The sequence below is a fragment of the Procambarus clarkii genome, chromosome 28 (genome assembly GCF_040958095.1).
Source record: "Procambarus clarkii isolate CNS0578487 chromosome 28, FALCON_Pclarkii_2.0, whole genome shotgun sequence".
Lineage (NCBI taxonomy): Eukaryota > Metazoa > Arthropoda > Malacostraca > Decapoda > Cambaridae > Procambarus > Procambarus clarkii.
Genome location: NC_091177.1, coordinates 40,446,579 through 40,468,313, shown reverse-complemented (window position 1 = coordinate 40,468,313; position 21,735 = coordinate 40,446,579). Strand labels below are relative to the sequence as shown.

The following is a 21,735-nucleotide window of genomic DNA, read 5'->3' as shown; positions in this document are numbered from 1 at the left end:
GTAGGTCAGCCTGGGGAGGGACAAGCATCTGGTGATGAGGTAAAGTGCATCATGAGCATCGATGTCTTCAATCCTCTCGTTCATCCTCTTCAGGTCAGTGATCTTCTTACCGAGGACCCCGTCGATGGCATTCCTTCCAAGAGGAGCACCTAGGAGTGTGCTGTCCTCAGGATTGGTTGTATGAATGTCAGGCAAAACAACCTTTATTTAATATTTATATTTATATAATTTATTTATTTATTATTGGTGAGGTTTAAAGAATCATGGGGGTGGCACCGACTGCCACGGGCCTTCAAAATTTGCCCTGCACTAGTCCTTTGATTTGTAAGTTTTAAATTTGCTATATTTTACTTTGTTTTAGTTTTGTCTCCCTGTTTTAATTACAGATTACATTTCATATAAGGAATTATTAAGATAAAGTGTTCCCGTTTTAAAAATTTGAATTGATCAAATAACGAAATCCTTATGGAAACAACATACAAAAATATGTATGGTTTAGTTTTAGTATTATGCATTCTTGCTAATCAAATGATAATTTAACAATTACATACATTTTTTTTCATTTTTTAGACTGTCATTCCAAGAAGACTACAACCAGTTTAAAATGTAAGTTGTCTTTGATTCAATGTTTATTGTGTGGTGGTTGCCTGCTGTCTGTTTTATTTGCTTTTAATTGAAATAATCTGTGACTGACACAACCATGTGTCAGTCACCTGTGACTGTCTTGAAGAATAAGAAAGACACACACATGCCTTTGCCAGGACCACCACCAGTAGTATACCTGAAGAAGGAGCAGTCAGTCAGAGAACAGTGGAAGAGATGGACCAGAAAAAGATGGGCAGTATCGCTAGGCTACTGCGACGGTTGGGTCGGCGCCAGGAGTCCCTGCAAGACTTAGAGAGTCGGAACTTGGAGTACAGCACAGCCCCGGCCTTCAAGTGAGTGCCTCCTCTCTCTCCACACTCACTATACTGACCATTTCACATTTCCACAATGACCAAAGAGCTAAAGCTCAACCCCCGCAAACACAATTAGGTGAGTACATTCCTGTTTCACATACATCCCCTACTCTTGAGTGCGTATCTCCATACTCAAGAGTAGTGTGACTACTCACACTCAAGAGTGTGATACATATATATACATATATATATATATATATATATATATATATATATATATATATATATATATATATATATATATATATATATATATATATATATATATAATATATGCGGAAAATCCACAGAGAAATATGAAAGAAGGTGAACGTTTCAGCCTGTTAAAGCCTTTGTCAACACCAGACTGACTAAGGGAAGAGAGCTAAGCTAAGCTAAGCATACTGCTAAGTTCAATCCTGCAGTATGTGACTGCCCCCCACCGGGCCTGCCCACCTATGCGTGCAGAGAATTTGCCGGACTTCCGGCCGTAGCCTCACTTCCACCTCTTACCTTCTGGTCGCCAGCTGGGTAATTCTCTCAGCGTCCCAGCAACGCTCTTAGTTCGAGTATAATATAATAACAGCTGCCTAGGACCATACTATATGCTGCCAGTACTAGAATTCAAATGTACAGTCGTGTTGCCATCTCAGGGTCACTCTCTAAGGAAGGCCAGTACCAGTACTGGTTCAAATCCAATAACGTGTTGCCAACACAGGATCTCTCTCTATGTCATGCCAGTAACAGTACAGTATAATCATATGTCATTAATCACAAAGCTCAATGAGATGGAGGTTACACCAAAAGCAGTGATAAAATAATAAAAACTTTACTCAAAGTAAACTACAACACACGAGATACATGTATGGATTTATGGAAATAATAATAATAATAATTGTGGCAACAGCGCTCCTCTGGTGGCCGCCGGCAGCTCGCATCATGAATTAAAGGGATCACTGGCCCCCTTCACTGGGTGGCTCCATCCACGTCGTCCCTCGACCCTTCACAAGCCGGCCACACGCTGTCTTCACTACTCAGTAGAATGATAATACGTGCTGTCCCACAGCCTAATCTACTCCTATGACTTATGTGAACTCTAATAAATGCCTAAGCATAGCAATAGGCCTACCTTGCCTAACAACCAAGGTAAATAAGGAAGAGAAAAATGATCTACCTTAACATATCCTGTCCAGCTCAGACGCATAGGCTCCAGTCGCCGTTCGCTGGGTACTCCGTTCCTGGGTAATCAAATTCCTGTTAATATGGGAGAACTCTGTGTCTATGCTTAATGCACAACTTGCCTAAACACGTAAGAGAAGTTATTTAACTTTAGAACACTTTCCCACCAGGAGATTCGAACCCTAGCCAGCACAGAAGCCTTACAGCAACTGGCATAACGGGTACGCCTTTAACCCACTGCACCAAACTCAGACCCTTAAGCATAAACACAGAGTTCTCCCTTATTAACAGGAATTTGATGAAAGAACGTGAGTGACCCCTCACTAGCTCTAGTTGCCCTTGGGAGGTGGTGATCTTTAGGGGGTTTAAATACCCTGAAATTACCATCTCTTTTAAGGGTCTGAGTTTGGTGCAGTGGGTTAAAGGCGTACCAGTTGCTGTAAGGCTTCTGTGCTGGCTAGGGTTCGAATCTCCTGGTGGGAAAGTGTTCTAAATATGAATAACTTCTCTTGTGTGTTTAGGCAAGTTGTGCACATATATATATATATATATATATATATATATATATATATATATATATATATATATATATATATATATATATATATATATATATATATATATATATATTGTGACGGTAACGCGTTGGTGTTCGGCTGTTTCAAAAGCTAGGGGTATGGCCTCGTCACATATAGAAACAAAAAAGAGAAAATTTGGAACGTCGTCTGTGGTAAGGTAATGGGAAGACACACAAAACACAAGTAAATTTAACAATGAGATTTTAATTACGTTAGAAAAGCAAAACATGAATAAAATGGACATACAAAGTGTAACATAAAATCAATCAATCAAAATAATAAGAATAATCAAATGGCAAAATGAAAAGTTACGTTAAGACAAGTGAGTAATAACAAGTGAACAATATACAATGCAAATATGGGTGCAGGAATATTGGCTTTAAGCTGCCACCTCTCTTAGTACACGTAAGCCAGAGCTTAGTCTACCAACGAGACGTGTTAACTTGTTGAAAGCACTGGATATTCTGAGGTCTGCAGGACGTGGTGGCCCCAGACATCAGGTAGTGTGGCGGTGGAGGAGCAGGTGCGACTGACCACCAGCCAATCAGCGATGAGCAGGCGACGGACAGGTAGTTTGGTGGTTCGAGTGGCGGAGGCGGAGCAGGTGTTCCTGGTGCTGAATACGTTTGCTCTCTGGCAAACCTTGGAGTTGTACTTGTTGGATATTTCTTCCATATTAGTTGTATAGGGATGTATAGCGACGAACTTAGGAGGGAAGAGCAGGCTCAATCTCTTGAAGGAGATTATCGTCACAATATATATATATATATATATATATTGTGACGGTAACGCGTTGGTGTTCGGCTGTTTAAGGCTAGGGGTATGGCCTCGTCACATAGTTATAAAAAAAAAAATAGAAAAAACTGGAACTTCGTCTGTGGTAAGGTAAGGAGAAGACACACAAAACACAAGTAAACTTTAACAATGAAATTTTAATTACGTTAAATAAATCAAACATGAAAATAATGCACAAACAAATTCTTATAATAAAATCAATGAATCAAAATAATAAGAATACTTAAATGACACAATGAAAAGTTACGTTAAGGCAAAATAACAAGAAGTGCAACACAAAAGTTAAGTGGGAGGTGCTGGAATATTGGCTTAAAGCCACCACCTCTCTCAGTACACTCTAGAGTCTAGCTGGGAGGAGTGCTGGCTACGAAAGCACGGAACATTCTGAAGACTGATGTTGGGGCGACCCCAGACATCGGGTAGTATTGGGGGGCGAGTGCAGGTGCAGCCAGACCGGCGACCAATCAGCGGAGCCGTAGCGATCAACGGGTAGTTTGGTGATTTGGGTCCGAACAGGTGGCGGGCTGCATACGTTTCTGCTCACCCTTGCAAGCCTTGCTGGTGCTGGTGTTGTTGTCGTTGTTGGACATTTCTTCCATAGTCTTTTTATATAATTGTGAAGACGTAATTTTGGAGGGAAGAGCAGGCTCAATCTCTTGAAGGAGATTATCGTCACAACTCTCCCCCGAAGCCTGCGGTTCTGGAAGAAGTACGTCGTTATGTGGTGGAGTAATGGATGGAGTTGCTTCTACTTCATAAACTCTGGAGAGATCATGGGCTAAGATGTTGTCAGACTCTTGGTATAGCGTGTCTCCAGGTTGAATTTCTGCAGGTAGCAAGCCCATAGTAGAAGACGTTGAGATGAGAAGTGGGCGTGCTGCAGGAGGTGTAGGGTGGTGTGGTCCGTATTGATGGTGGACCGAGCACTTTTCAGGTGTGGAGTGAAGTGCTGAAGCTTCAGGATGAGGAAGAGTAGCTCCTTGCCAATTGTTCCGTAGATCCTTGTAGCAGTAGTCGCTGACAGGTGTATTCTTCTCGCCTCGTTGCTGCATCACGACACCACCCACGTCGGTACCATTGGCGTCGACATGGAGGATGAAGGGCTTATCTGACGAGGTGAGAGTGGAATTAGAAGAGGGCATAGGAGCACGAGTATTATCCTGAAAGCATTTGGGAAGATCATTAAGGATTTTGGAATTAGAAAGCGCCGACTCCTTGTCAGTGCTTTCGGGAGAAGAAGCCGGGATGGTCTCACTGTGGATGTAGGGTTCTGTGAAAGTAGAATAGTTTATCAAGACAGTGGGAGGAGTACCATTATATTGCTTCAGGAGGTTGACGTGGCACAGCTGGGTCTTCCGCCGCCTATCTGGAGTCTCTATCACATAATTATTATTATTCCTGCACTCTTTGACGCAGTAGGGTCCTGAAAATCTGTTTTGTAAAGGTGAACCTGGGATAGGGAAATAAGCAAGGACGAAGTCTCCCGGCTTGAATTTTCTTACTTTGCTGGTCTGGTCGTAATGAGTCTTCATTCTCACCTGGGCTTTCAATAGATTATCATGGGCAAAGCGGTGGACTCTCTCTAGAATGTGCTGAAGGTTTTGAAGAAACTGGGGCACATTCTGATGCTCACTGAAGGTGGCATCTCTGAGAGAGTCTTTGAAAGCCTTAAGGGGAGTACGGCACTTACGGCCGTAGAGCATCTCATAAGGAGATACTCCTAGGGACTCATTGGGGAGACTTCTGAAAATACACATTATTAGGTCAATCTGCTTATCCCAATCCTTTGAGGTTTCACTACAAAACTTTTTCAAGAGTGCTTTGATGGTCTGATGACTACGTTCAAGAGAACCCTGTGAAGCAGGATGATAGGGGCTGGACAATACCTGTTTGATGTTGAACTCCTCCAGTGTTCTTTTGAAGAGATCACTGGTGAAGTTGGTGCCACAGTCACTTTGAATCTCCCTGGGAAATCCGTATTGAGTGAAGATCTTCAGTAGATGTTTGATAACCGTAGCAGCCGTGATGTTCTTCACTGGAACTGCTATGGGAAATCTGGTGGTAGGACACAGGATGGTTAGGATGTAGGCGTTACCTGAACTGGTCCGAGGTAAAGGACCAACACAGTCTATTATGAGTCTGTGGAAAGGTTCCGCAGGCACCTGTATGGGAATCAGTGGTGCTCTGGGAATGGAGACGTTCGGTTTGCCTGCCATCTGACATGTATGACACTGTTTTACGTACTGTTTGACGTTATTTACCATACCTGGCCAGTAGTAGTCTTGACGAATCCCATGGTAAGTCTTGTTGAAGCCGTAGTGGGAGAATGCTCCGTGGGCCAGGTGTAGAATAGTGGGCCGCAGGCTGGTGGGAATCACAAGTTGTTCGGTGTTGGCCCAATCGTCCTCCTCCTTCAGTTTACTGGGTCTATATCTGCGGTAGAGCAAGTCGTTCTCTAGGAAGAACCCAGGAATACTGTCGGGTTGAGTCTCAGCCTGGAAAAACAATGGTGTTAAAGTAAGATCTTCCCTCTGCAACTTACGGAACTCCAACTTGGTCAGATGCGGGGGTAGTTTCTGAGGGTCTTGAGGGACAGCGGTAGCAGTAGAGTCAGCTGGCTGTGGACGTGCGGCTTGTGCACGGGTGGTCACGAGAACCGGAGGAGAAACTTCATCACTCTCTTGAACCTCTGCTGGAACATACTCGAGAATAGGGTTACTTGGCACAGAGTTACACACCTGGGGTTTGTCCATGACGATCAGGTTGGTTGGTTGCAGGTCTTCTGCCAAGTCGTTGCCTAGGAGAAGTTGCACTCCAGGCATGGGAAAAGGCTTTTCCCTGACGGCGACTTGGACTTCCCCGTTCATGTAGGGACAATTCAGGTGGACTCTGGCGAGAGGGTATGGAGTGGTAGCAGTGAGGTCAGTGATGAAGACTGTTTCCCCGGTGTAGACTATGTTGGGCACAGCCGACTTCAAGATGATCGATTGTAGAGCCGCTGTGTCCCTCAAGATCTTCAATTTGAAACGTCCCTCCGGATTTGAACCGTTGGCAGAGACAGTTCCAGTATACAGGTGGTTACTGAAAAGAGAAAGATCATTAACATCAACACCAACATTCATCACAGGCTTACCGGACTTAGGAGGAGTTGGTTTGGGTCGTTGTTGGTCAGTGGATCCCTTGTATTGAGACTTACCACACTTGTCTATGGTATGTCCATAGAGTCTACAATACTTGCAGTACAGTTGTGAACCAGCTTGATCGGGGCTCACCTTCTCGTAACTGTACCACGACTTCTTACTGGAGGATGGTTCAGGTGTCAGCCGGTGGATGAGGCTGTAAGTGTCAGCCGACTTAGCACACTTCAGGTAGTCGGTTTCTTCTTTATCTGCTAAGTAGAGGCGGACAGGAGGCGGCACACGTCTCAAGAATTCTTCAACAAGCATCAGGTTCACGAGTTCTGTAAAAGTAGAGACATGTGCTGCTTCCAGCCATTTCATGAAATACCTCCGTTTCGTGTTAGCAAACTCGAGGAAGGTAGTGGTACTTGCCTTCAGGTGGTCACGGAATTTCCTTCTATAACTTTCGGTGGAAAGTAGGTAGGCGTCTAACACTGCTTGTTTCAGAGTGTAGTAGTCATTCTCAGACGCCAAAGTACTGAGTGTGACTGCAGCTCTACCTGTAAGATGGACTCTGAGAAGTGTTGCCCATTGGTCGACAGGCCAACTGAGTTGATTAGCAAGGGTTTCAAAGGTGGTAAAGAACACATCAACTTCTGCTTCTACAAAGGATGGCATTAACTTACTTGCATGTGATATATTAAAACTGACGGGAAGATTGGCAGTAGCTTGTTGGCGTTGAGTGAAGTGTGAAGTTTCCAAGGCGATTTCACGTTGACGACACTCTAGAGCCAGAGTTGCTTGTTGCTTGTCATGTTCGCGTTGTATTTCCAACTCGCGTTGTTTGGTTTCAAGCTGTACGCGTTCCCGCTCCTGGAGTGCTTCAAGCTGTACTCGTTCCCGCTCCTGGAGTAGTGCAACCTCACGTTCTTGGAGGGCGAGTCCTCGTTCTTGTTCTTCCCTCCGTATGGCAGCTGCTCGTTCTTGTTGTTCGAGGGCTTCCCTTTGCTGTTCGCGGGCTTCCTTTTGCTGCTCACGTTCAATCTTAGCCAGCTCTAGTTTAAGTTTCATCGTTGCCAAGTCAGTTTTATCTGCAATATAGTAAGTTTCATGAGTTTCAGAGTCTATCTTACCTTGCTCTAAATAGTAATCCAGCAACAGGTTGTGTAGGTCATTTTTGTTGGCTTGGTAGGGAACTTCTAGTTGATACTCATGTGCAAGAGTTTGTAGTTCAGTCCTCTTGGCACGACTCAAAGTCCCTATTTCACCTGCTGGATTTGCACGGAAAGTTTGGAGACGAAACATGGTGAAATTAGCAAATAAAGGTACACGAATGTTCAATAATGAAATGTCAGAAACAGGACAACGTGGCAACTGGCACCTATCCTGTGTGATCTTTAACAATTAACGTTAAGTGAAAGATATTAAATGATTAAATTAAATCAAGGGCGCAGGAAATCTTGTACCCGGTACTCATGTAAGAGAATAAGGGCAAGAAAATCCTACTAACAAATGAAACAAAGTTTCGAAAACAAATGAAACAGTTAAATGCTTCAAAAGTAAAATTGGTAGTCCAAGAATGTAGGCATACCTTGCCAAGTCTCTATAGGACATAAAGCAAGTTTTTCCCACTGAATTTAATATGATACTTACAGAATTAGCGAACTTTTGTGCTCTGAAAAAATAAGCTAATTCCCTACCGTTGTATGTATCATCATCTCTGACTGACGTGTAGGGGTGCGAGGTGTCAACTGGTGACGAGAACTGCTGCTGAGGTCCCAATTCAGCAACTAAAGTTCGAGCTAGAGGAACTATGGCCCTCTTTGTCCTCCTACAGTCAGATTGCAGAAGATTGGGTACTCTTGACCCGGGGCAGACCACAGTACCAGGGTACCAATATGATGATCTGTCAGAATGAGAAATATTCAAGGGACATAGATGGTAAATACGAGTAATAACATGGAGGGAGAGATGACCAATTAAGAGTATGACTGCGGCCTACAGTCACCACGTAATCCAAAGTTGTCTCACCTTCACTATATGTTACTCTCGTAATGCACAATACACCGCACCTTATAAAAAATGAAATTGAATGAAAAATAGTAAAGCTACGTTAACAAAGTTAAATACGCTTACCATAAATTACCACTTGGCACCAGTACCTGAGTGAGGCTCCCGGACAGGCCCCCATATAACTTGTGACGGTAACGCGTTGGTGTTCGGCTGTTTAAGGCTAGGGGTATGGCCTCGTCACATAGTTATAAAAAAAAAAATAGAAAAAACTGGAACTTCGTCTGTGGTAAGGTAAGGAGAAGACACACAAAACACAAGTAAACTTTAACAATGAAATTTTAATTACGTTAAATAAATCAAACATGAAAATAATGCACAAACAAATTCTTATAATAAAATCAATGAATCAAAATAATAAGAATACTTAAATGACACAATGAAAAGTTACGTTAAGGCAAAATAACAAGAAGTGCAACACAAAAGTTAAGTGGGAGGTGCTGGAATATTGGCTTAAAGCCACCACCTCTCTCAGTACACTCTAGAGTCTAGCTGGGAGGAGTGCTGGCTACGAAAGCACGGAACATTCTGAAGACTGATGTTGGGGCGACCCCAGACATCGGGTAGTATTGGGGGGCGAGTGCAGGTGCAGCCAGACCGGCGACCAATCAGCGGAGCCGTAGCGATCAACGGGTAGTTTGGTGATTTGGGTCCGAACAGGTGGCGGGCTGCATACGTTTCTGCTCACCCTTGCAAGCCTTGCTGGTGCTGGTGTTGTTGTCGTTGTTGGACATTTCTTCCATAGTCTTTTTATATAATTGTGAAGACGTAATTTTGGAGGGAAGAGCAGGCTCAATCTCTTGAAGGAGATTATCGTCACAATATATATATATGCAAACAAGCCTGAATGGTCCCCAGGACTATATACAACTGAAAACTCACACCCCAGAAGTGACTCGAACCCATACTCCCACAACTGGTATGTACAGGGACGCCTTAATCCGCTTGACCATCACGACCGGACATAAGGAAGTGATAGCCGAGGCTATATGAACCACTTCCCCGCCGGCACTCGGATGGTAATCTTGGGCATAGCATTTTATCAAATCACCTCATTCTTTGGGGCACACGTGAGGAACACAAATGCAAACAAGCCTGAATGGTCCCCAGGACTATATACAACTGAAAACTCACACCCCAGAAGTGACTCGAACCCATACTCCCACAACTGGTATGTACAGGGACGCCTTAATCCGCTTGACCATCACGACCGGACATAAGGAAGTGATAGCCGAGGCTATATGAACCACTTCCCCGCCGGCACTCGGATGGTAATCTTGGGCATAGCATTTTATCAAATCACCTCATTCTTTGGGGCACACGTGAGGAACACAAATGCAAACAAGCCTGAATGGTCCCCAGGACTATATACAACTGAAAACTCACACCCCAGAAGTGACTCGAACCCATACTCCCACAACTGGTATGTACAGGGACGCCTTAATCCGCTTGACCATCACGACCGGACATAAGGAAGTGATAGCCGAGGCTATATGAACCACTTCCCCGCCGGCACTCGGATGGTAATCTTGGGCATAGCATTTTATCAAATCACCTCATTCTTTGGGGCACACGTGAGGAACACAAATGCAAACAAGCCTGAATGGTCCCCAGGACTATATACAACTGAAAACTCACACCCCAGAAGTGACTCGAACCCATACTCCCACAACTGGTATGTACAGGGACGCCTTAATCCGCTTGACCATCACGAACGGACATAAGGAAGTTGTAACATGGGTTCGGGTCTTAATTAATAACATGGGTTAGTAACATGGGTTCGAAAGCGGATTAAGGCGTCCCTGTACATACCAGTTGTGGGAGTATGGGTTCGAGTCACTTCTGGGGTGTGAGTTTTCAGTTGTATATAGTCCTGGGGACCATTCAGGCTTGTTTGCATTTGTGTTCCTCACGTGTGCCCCAAAGAATGAGGTGATTTGATAAAATGCTATGCCCAAGATTACCATCCGAGTGCCGGCGGGGAAGTGGTTCATATAGCCTCGGCTATCACTTCCTTATGTCCGGTCGTGATGGTCAAGCGGATTAAGGCGTCCCTGTACATACCAGTTGTGGGAGTATGGGTTCGAGTCACTTCTGGGGTGTGAGTTTTCAGTTGTATATAGTCCTGGGGACCATTCAGGCTTGTTTGCATTTGTGTTCCTCACGTGTGCCCCAAAGAATGAGGTGATTTGATAAAATGCTATGCCCAAGATTACCATCCGAGTGCCGGCGGGGAAGTGGTTCATATAGCCTCGGCTATCACTTCCTTATGTCCGGTCGTGATGGTCAAGCGGATTAAGGCGTCCCTGTACATACCAGTTGTGGGAGTATGGGTTCGAGTCACTTCTGGGGTGTGAGTTTTCAGTTGTATATAGTCCTGGGGACCATTCAGGCTTGTTTGCATTTGTGTTCCTCACGTGTGCCCCAAAGAATGAGGTGATTTGATAAAATGCTATGCCCAAGATTACCATCCGAGTGCCGGCGGGGAAGTGGTTCATATAGCCTCGGCTATCACTTCCTTATGTCCGGTCGTGATGGTCAAGCGGATTAAGGCGTCCCTGTACATACCAGTTGTGGGAGTATGGGTTCGAGTCACTTCTGGGGTGTGAGTTTTAAGTTGTATATAGTCCTGGGGACCATTCAGGCTTGTTTGCATTTGTGTTCCTCACGTGTGCCCCAAAGAATGAGGTGATTTGATAAAATGCTATGCCCAAGATTACCATCCGAGTGCCGGCGGGGAAGTGGTTCATATAGCCTCGGCTATCACTTCCTTATGTCCGGTCGTGATGGTCAAGCGGATTAAGGCGTCCCTGTACATACCAGTTGTGGGAGTATGGGTTCGAGTCACTTCTGGGGTGTGAGTTTTCAGTTGTATATAGTCCTGGGGACCATTCAGGCTTGTTTGCATTTGTGTTCCTCACGTGTGCCCCAAAGAATGAGGTGATTTGATAAAATGCTATGCCCAAGATTACCATCCGAGTGCCGGCGGGGAAGTGGTTCATATAGCCTCGGCTATCACTTTCTTATGTCCGGTCGTGATGGTCAAGCGGATTAAGGCGTCCCTGTACATACCAGTTGTGGGAGTATGGGTTCGAGTCACTTCTGGGGTGTGAGTTTTCAGTTGTATATAGTCCTGGGGACCATTCAGGCTTGTTTGCATTTGTGTTCCTCACGTGTGCCCCAAAGAATGAGGTGATTTGATAAAATGCTATGCCCAAGATTACCATCCGAGTGCCGGCGGGGAAGTGGTTCATATAGCCTCGGCTATCACTTCCTTATGTCCGGTCGTGATGGTCAAGCGGATTAAGGCGTCCCTGTACATACCAGTTGTGGGAGTATGGGTTCGAGTCACTTCTGGGGTGTGAGTTTTCAGTTATATATATATATATATATATATATATATATATATATATATATATATATATATATATATATATATATATCTCATTGAATATGACAGCATATTCCGCAACAGCATATAATATTTCATATTATATTAACTATTTTCTGCTTTAGGGCTTCTATCCCTCTTACTAGTGCTCTTGCATCAGGGTTCAGCTGGAAGAGGAAGAGCTCCAGCAACACCTCTATCTTTATCAACTGATCCGTTTGTGAAGATGTGAGTAGATGTCGGTCTTGAGATGGTTTCCATTTGTTGTTCTATGACTGCCTTGAGCCTCTGTGAGACACAAGCTGATTTTTTAACTGTTAATCTATCAATGATTATCTTTCGACTCGATTCTTCTCATGGAGGAGGCTGCTGAAAGTGTTGATATGGTCTATCTTCCCCTTTGTTTTTAATGGTCCGTTTCAAGTACACTGTCTCTAGAATCTTGACAAGATTATCCGTCCATGCACGTGTTCTATATTAAAGGTTTCTGTGAAGCGCTCTGTGTATGCAATATTTGATTTTCAGTCTGGCGGTGGTTCGAACCAGTTTTGCTATTATGGCGGATATTCTTTGTTTGATCCTGTTTTCTAAGGCTGGTAAGTTGGTTTCCATTCTTGGATTCTCTTGACGCGTCCATATAAGTGCTCCCAGCAATGTTTTGAGGGCATCATTTTGAAGCACTTCCAGTTTCTCCCATTGGTTATCACTGAGGGATGTAAGAGCAGGAGCAGCATAGTCAATGAGTGACCTAACTGCTTGAACGTAGTACAGTTTGAGTACTGGTAGAGATGCACCATCTCGAAGACTTGTCTCTGAGCACAAAGCTGAGTGTCTCTTTAAAACGTTGCTGAAGATATTAAATTTTTTTAGTGAATTTCAACTGGCTGTCTGGTATGACTCCAAAGTATTAAAAAGATGTAACCCACTCAATCTCGTGTCTTTGTATTGCGAGTCTGATGTCTTGAGTTCTCATTTTAACGGCCATTGCTTAGGTTTTATTGCTGTTTATTTTCACTGCTATGCGTTCCGCGTCCCTGCGTTCTGCCATTGATGATGACCACAAAGCCGTCTGCATAGTTATTAAGCAGTTTGGCTTTTGGTATCCTGAGCTTCATGAATTGTTCAATGAGATTGTTGAAGAGGAAAGGGCTTAGAGAATTTTCCGGCCTCTTTGAGGAGGATGTTCTTCATTGGAATTTGACTTTAGCTTTTCGGTTAAGCAGGCTTCCTTTGGCAAAGGCAAGAGCGTGTCGTTAGAATTCGAATGGTTACAAAGTTTTATTCTGCCGGATATAGCCAGGGACGAGTTGAAGGTGAAGCACCTTACTAATGGGCCAATAAGTCTACTTCATTTTACCAATCTTCTATGTTCCCATGATGGCTGGGTCAGTATGTTGTGTGTTCAGTCGTCTTCTTGAAATTGGCAGCGTGTAATTTAGTTTTAGTTGGCTGTTGATAAACGGCTTGGTTTGTTTGATGTTCAATTTCTCGCCGATGTTGCTTTGTCTGCCGATTATTTTGTTGTTTGTTAGGATATATCTGGGGATAAAATGGTTATATATAGAGAATATATAAACACTTTCGGGCTTTGGTGACAACATAGTCGTCAACAACGTTTCTACTGATTACGCTTGCGTGCCGCGCTCGCTAGTCACGAGAAGAAATATTTGTATAAAATCCATTTATTATCCAATCAACTTGGGGATACTTTACAAATGTTTGCCATGAAATTTACGTTTTCTTTAATAGCCGAACAACTTAATAAAGAGAACGGCGTGGCAGTGAATCATCGTGGTAAAACAATTGTATTATTGACACGACGAGTATAATCGACGTAGTTTTTATATATGTTGCCGGTCGAACGCATCCTTATGTGACCTTTAATACTTATGTTCTTTTAGAACATTCTATTGTGAACACATTGGAACAAAAATGAAATACATACATCGAAAAATAATATCAGGACAGTGAATTGAATATACACTTTTCAAAGCGAGTTTCGCCGATATGCCGCCGCGGGTAACACTTTGGCCACTTCCCACACTGTTTTGGGTGGGCTACGACAGTGAATCTATATTTATATGCATATGTCCGTATAGAGGATTTTATTGCAATTTCAGTGATACCAAAATTAATCCTGTAGCACAACTGTGGGCTTCACAACCATTAAGAGAGTGGAAACATTTTGTTGCTGTTTGGCGCTCTTGGCAAGTGATCTGAATAGTTTTTTATTTGGTGTTGATATGTCTGATGCTTTGGCGGCATTTTATAGGTATGTTCTTATAGACAATTCTATTGCGAACACAGTGATACCAAATTTAAATACGTTCGCCTACAATTAGTGTCAGGACAGTCAAAAGAGTATACACTTTTCGGTCTTACCGCTAAGGCGCGCGAAACGCAGAAAGCACAAGAGGTATGTTTTTTTCAGAACTCATCAAGCGGGAAAGTGTAAATATAGAGAATATATGTTCCTTAAATAGAGCCTTGTTGTTTGTGCATTGTTAGGCGCCTCGATGGGATGTTATTGTCTTGCCAATATATTGAGTTCGTTGGGGCTAACAGTTCCCTAGTGGGCATGTGAGGGGCATAGACAACACTCGTCTCTTTCAAGGGCCTTTGTTAGGTTTCAGGAGAGTTCTTCATGAGCAGCTTTGCAGTCATCCTGCTCTTATAGTATATTATTAATTCAGTCATTCAGATGACTGAATTAATCATCTGTTTCCCTAGTCATCATGTTTCCATAGAGGTCACATTTCTATCAATAATATTTTCAGGATCCTCTTTCCGTTCTGTGGGCCGTGGAGAAGGTCCTATACGGGAGCCGGTCGGCCGAGCGGACAGCACGCTGGACTTGTGATCCTGTGGTCCTGGGTTCGATCCCAGGCCCCGGCGAGAAACAATGGGCAGAGTTTCTTTCACCCTATGCCCCTGTTACCTAGCAGTAAAATAGGCACCTGGGTGTAAGTCAGCTGTCACGGGCTGCTTCCTGGGGGTGGAGGCCTGGTCGAGGACCGGGCCGCGGGGACACAAAAGCCCCGAAATCATCTCAAGATAACCTCAAGATAAGATACAATATTATAATAGCAGGGACCGAAGATGTGTTGTTGTTTGTTTCGTCTGAGGCGACTCACCTTCCTTTTGATGATCTCTTCGACATATCCGGTAGAGTATCCATTATTGACCAGGACCTTCCTGACTATCGAGTTCCTCGTCATCCGGCTTCCAACTGGAGCAGTTGGAGGCAGGTTGACGAGGACCTCACATGTGCCAGTAAGCCTTCACCAGTTGTCCTGAGACACGAGCCGCTCACTACTGCGTCTACACCCAGACGTGCTACGTTCATCCCAAGGGTTAAGGCATATTCCTGTGGTAGTTTTCTTATTAGTTAATTACAATACGACATTGTCAACTCTTTAAGGTATATAAAACTACATCTGGTACATAGAACAGTTTTAATATAATTCACTTTGTTATTTACCAGGAGAATGGATCGGTCATATCTAAAATATGAGTTTTTAGAATCTAAACAAAAGTATTGTAGAATGTTGGAATGAGACGAGTGATAATAAAAAGTTTTGAGGCCCATGTTCGTACCATCACCAGATTCGCGGTGTTCGCTCTTGGCTCCAGCAACTACATTCACTTCTGCTCCTTCGGGAAGTATGTGGACCGCCTGCTGAAGCTGTCTGGAGGAGAGCGCCTAATGAAGCTGGCCTGTGGCGACGACCTGGACGACCAGGAGCGGTCCTTCAACACCTGGTCCACACACCTGCTCAAGGTAGGCAAGGCTAATGGTAAGCCTACACACTTGCTCACTGTGAGGCACATGTGCTCACTGTGAGGCACATGTGCTTACTGTGAGACACATGTGCTCACTATAGACACATGTGCTCACTGTCCACATATGTGCTCACCGTGACGTACATGTGCTCACTGTAGACACATGTGATCACTGTAGACACATGTGCTCACTGAAGACACATGTGCTCACTGTAGACACATGTGATCACTGTAGACACATATGCTCACTGTGGACACAGTTATTTACTGTTGACAATCAACAAACACACTGGTTTCTCTAGGGATAGTTAGTTACACCTGTTGCTCAAGGGATAGTGACACCTGTTGCTCTAGTGATAGTCACACCTGTTGCTCTAGTGATAGTTACACTTGTTGCTCTAGTGATAGTGACACCTGTTGCTCTAGTGATAGTCACACCTGTTGCTCTAGTGATAGTTAGTTACACCTGTTGCTCTAGTGATAGTTACACCTGTTCCTCTAGTGATAGTCACACCTGTTGCTCTAGTGATAGTTAGTCACACCTGTTGCTCTAGTGATAGTTACACCTGTTGCTCTAGTGATAGTTACACCTGTTGCTCTAGTGATAGTCACACCTGTTCCTCTAGTGATAGTCACATCTGTTGCTCTAGTGATAGTTAGTCACACCTGTTGCTCTAGTGATAGTTACACCTGTTGCTCTAGTGATAGTCACACCTGTTGCTCTAGTGATAGTTAGTCACACCTGTTGCTCTAGTGATAGTCACACCTGTTGCTCTAGTGATAGTTAGTCACACCTGTTGCTCTAGTATAGTTACACCTGTTGCTCTAGTGATAGTTACACCTGTTGCTCTAGTGATAGTCACACCTGTTCCTCTAGTGATAGTCACACCTGTTGCTCTAGTGATAGTTAGTCACACCTGTTGCTCTAGTGATAGTTACACCTGTTGCTCTAGTGATAGTTAGTCACACCTGTTGCTCTAGAGATAGTCACACCTGTTGCTCTAGTGATAGTTAGTCACACCTGTTGCTCTAGTGATAGTCACACATGTTGCTCTAGTGATAGTCACACCTGTTGCTCTAGTGATAGTTACACCTGTTGCTCTAGTGATAGTCACACCTGTTGCTCTAGTGATAGTCACACCTGTTGCTCTAGTGATAGTTAGTCACACCTGTTGCTCTAGTGATAGTTAGTCACACCTGTTGCTCTAGTGATAGTTAGTCACACCTGTTGCTCTAGTGATAGTTAGTCACACCTGTTGCTCTAGTGATAGTCACACCTGTTGCTCTAGTGATAGTTAGTCACACCTGTTGCTCTAGTGATAGTTAGTTACACCTGTTGCTCAAGGGATAGTGACACCTGTTGCTCTAGTGATAGTCACACCTGTTGCTCTAGTGATTGTTAGTTACACCTGTTGCTCTAGTGATAGTGACACCTGTTGCTCTAGTGATAGTCACACCTGTTGCTCAAGTGATAGTCACACCTGTTGCTCTAGTGATAGTCACACCTGTTGCTCTAGTAATAGTTAGTCACACCTGTTGCTCTAGTGATAGTCACACCTGTTGCTCTAGTGATAGTTAGTCACACCTGTTGCTCTAGTGATTGTCACACCTGTTGCTCCAGTGATAGTCACACCTGTTGCTCCAGTGATAGTCACACCTGTTGCTCTAGTGATAGTTAGTCACACCTGTTGCTCTAGTGATAGTTAGTCACACCTGTTGCTCTAGTGATAGTTAGTCACACCTGTTGCTCTAGTGATAGTCACACCTGTTGCTCTAGTGATAATTAGTCACACCTGTTGCTCTAGTGATAGTCACACCTGTTGCTCTAGTGATAGTTAGTCACACCTGTTGCTCTAGTGATAGTCACACCTGTTGCTCTAGTGATGGTGACACTTGTTGCTCTAGTGATAGTCACACCTGTTGCTCTAGTGATAGTCACACCTGGTGCTCTAGTGATAGTCACACCTGTTGCTCTAGTGATAGTTAGTCACACCTGTTGCTCTAGTGATAGTTAGTCACACCTGTTGCTCTAGTGATAGTCACACCTGTTGCTCTAGTGATAGTCACACCTGTTGCTCTAGTGATAGTTAGTCACACCTGTTGCTCTAGTGATAGTTAGTCACACCTGTTGCTCTAGTGATAGTTAGTCACACCTGTTGCTCTAGTGATAGTCACACCTGTTGCTCTAGTGATAGTTAGTCACACCTGTTGTTCTAGTGATAGTCACACCTGTTGCTCTAGTGATAGTTAGTCACACCTGTTGCTCTAGTGATAGTCACACCTGTTGCTCTAGTGATAGTCGCACCTGTTGCTCTAGTGATAGTTTGTCACACCTGTTGCTCTAGTGATAGTTAGTCACACCTGTTGCTCTAGTGATAGTTAGTCACACCTGTTGCTCTAGTGATAGTCACACCTGTTGCTCTAGTGATAGTCACACCTGTTGCTCTAGTGATAGTCACACCTGTTGCTCTAGTGATAGTCACACCTGTTGCTCTAGTGATAGTCACACCTGTTGCTCTAGGAATGTATTATGAACATTAACATGCTGGTAAAGCCCAGGTGATTCCCCGAAGGAGAACAGAAGGTAAAATTTAAAAATTTATTTAGGAAATTCTAAAACTTAACACACATCCTTCACTACAGGTTGACACACTCTACAGGTTGACACACTCTACAGGTTGACACACTCTACAGGTTGACACACTCTACAGGTTGACACATACTACAGGTTGACACACTCTACAGGTTGACACACTCTACAGGTTGACACACTCTACAGGTTGACACACTCTACAGGTTGACACACTCTACAGGTTGACACACACTACAGGTTGACACACACTACAGGTTGACACATACTACAGGTTGACACACTCTACAGGTTGACACACTCTGCAGGTTGACACACTCTACAGGTTGACACACTCTACAGGTTGACACACTCTACAGGTTGACACACTCTACAGGTTGACACACTCTGCAGGTTGACACACTCTACAGGTTGACACACTCTACAGGTTGACACACTCTACAGGTTGACACACTCTACAGGTTGACACACTCTACAGGTTGACACACACTACAGGTTGACACACTCTACAGGTTGACACACTCTACAGGTTGACACACTCTACAGGTTGACACACTCTACAGGTTGACACACACTACAGGTTGACACACACTACAGATTGACACACACTACAGGTTGACACACTTTACAGGTTGACACACACTACAGGTTGACACACACTACAGGTTGACACATACTACAGGTTGACACATACTACAGGTTGACACACTCTACAGGTTGACACACTCTACAGGTTGACACACTCTACAGGTTGACACACTTTACAGGTTGACACACTCTACAGGTTGACACACACTACAGGTTGACACACTCTACAGGTTGACACACTCTACAGGTTGACACACTCTACAGGTTGACACACTCTACAGGTTGACACACTCTACAGGTTGACACACTCTACAGGTTGACACACACTACAGGTTGACACACTCTACAGGTTGACACACTCTACAGGTTGACACACTCTACAGGTTGACACACTCTACAGGTTGACACACACTACAGGTTGACACACACTACAGATTGACACACACTACAGGTTGACACACTTTACAGGTTGACACACACTACAGGTTGACACACACTACAGGTTGACACATACTACAGGTTGACACATACTACAGGTTGACACACTCTACAGGTTGACACACTCTACAGGTTGACACACTCTACAGGTTGACACACTTTACAGGTTGACACACTCTACAGGTTGACACACACTACAGGTTGACACACTCTACAGGTTGACACACTCTACAGGTTGACACACTCTACAGGTTGACACACTCTACAGGTTGACACACTCTACAGGTTGACACACTCTACAGGTTGACACACTCTACAGGTTGACACACACTACAGGTTGACACACTCTACAGGTTGACACACTCTACAGGTTGACACACTTTACAGGTTGACACACTCTACAGGTTGACACACACTACAGGTTGACACACTCTACAGGTTGACACACACTACAGGTTGACACACACTACAGGTTGACACACACTACAGGTTGACACACTCTACAGGTTGACACACTCTACAGGTTGACACACTCTACAGGTTGACACACTCTACAGGTTGACACACACACACACAATTATATATATATATATATATATATATATATATATATATATATATATATATATATATATATATATATATATAAATATGTATGTATTTATATATGTCAACCATTCCCCACTGCACCATCCCCTCTTCCATCCCACCATGTCTCACTCTCCTGTCCCTTTTTCCACCCCCATTATTCTCCATTCCCCCATCCCCTTCGTCCCCACCATCCCAAACTTCCCTGTCCCCTCGTCCTTCCCCACCATTCCCCACTCCCTCGTCCGATGCCTTCCCAAATGGTCTGATGTTCCCATCAGAAAATTGGGAACATCAAGTGATTTGATTTTTCCATCACTGAAATATAAGAAAACAGATAAAAACTAAAATGAAAATATAAAACAAATCCTATACTCACGAAATGAACGGTATGGTAAACAACACAGCTCAATTCCAACGCAATTCACACAGAATAATTAAATCAATTGAAAATAAATTAAAGTCTATGAAAATTAAATTTATCACTGCAATCAGCTACATTGAAATGGAATTGTAACATATTTAGTATAGCATGCGAACAAGCCTGAATGGTCCCCAGGACATATGCAACTGAAAACTCACACCCCAGAAGTGACTCGAACCCATACTCCCAGAAGCAACGCATCTGGTATGTACAAGACGCCTTAATCCACTTGACCATCACGACCGGACATAATGAGGTGATAGCCGAGGCTATTTGAACCACCCCACCGCCGGCACTCGGATAGTTATCTTGGGCATAGCATTTTACCAAATCACCTCATTCTTTGGGGCAACACGTGAGGAACACAAATGCGAACAAGCCTGAATGGTCCCCAGGACATATGCAACTGAAAACTCACACCCCAGAAGTGACTCGAACCCATACTCCCAGAAGCAACGCATCTGGTATGTACAAGACGCCTTAATCCACTTGACCATCACGACCGGACATAATGAGGTGATAGCCGAGGCTATTTGAACCACCCCACCGCCGGCACTCGGATAGTTATCTTGGGCATAGCATTTTACCAAATCACCTCATTCTTTGGGGCAACACGTGAGGAACACAAATGCGAACAAGCCTGAATGGTCCCCAGGACATATGCAACTGAAAACTCACACCCCAGAAGTGACTCGAACCCATACTCCCAGAAGCAACGCATCTGGTATGAACAAGACGCCTTAATCCACTTGACCATCACGACCGGACATAATGAGGTGATAGCCGAGGCTATTTGAACCACCCCACCGCCGGCACTCGGATAGTTATCTTGGGCATAGCATTTTACCAAATCACCTCATTCTTTGGGGCAACACGTGAGGAACACAAATGCGAACAAGCCTGAATGGTCCCCAGGACATATGCAACTGAAAACTCACACCCCAGAAGTGACTCGAACCCATACTCCCAGAAGCAACGCATCTGGTATGCGCATCATACCAGATGCGTTGCTTCTGGGAGTATGGGTTCGAGTCACTTCTGGGGTGTGAGTTTTCAGTTGCATATGTCCTGGGGACCATTCAGGCTTGTTCGCATTTGTGTTCCTCACGTGTTGCCCCAAAGAATGAGGTGATTTGGTAAAATGCTATGCCCAAGATAACTATCCGAGTGCCGGCGGTGGGGTGGTTCAAATAGCCTCGGCTATCACCTCATTATGTCCGGTCGTGATGGTCAAGTGGATTAAGGCGTCTTGTA

The 21,735-nt window shown here is 44.1% G+C and overlaps 1 protein-coding gene across 1 annotated transcript in view; it reads left to right on the top strand.

The window, feature by feature from the left end:
- Window positions 1-21,735, top strand: part of LOC123755062 (nitric oxide synthase, salivary gland-like) — a 199,410-nt gene that overhangs the window by 100,803 nt on the left and 76,872 nt on the right. Inside the window, exons 14-16 of the mRNA XM_069332947.1 lie at window positions 571-606; window positions 762-938; window positions 15,677-15,851. Of these exons, the coding sequence (XP_069189048.1) occupies window positions 571-606; window positions 762-938; window positions 15,677-15,851 (388 nt within the window). The remainder of the gene's footprint in view (window positions 1-570; window positions 607-761; window positions 939-15,676; window positions 15,852-21,735) is intronic.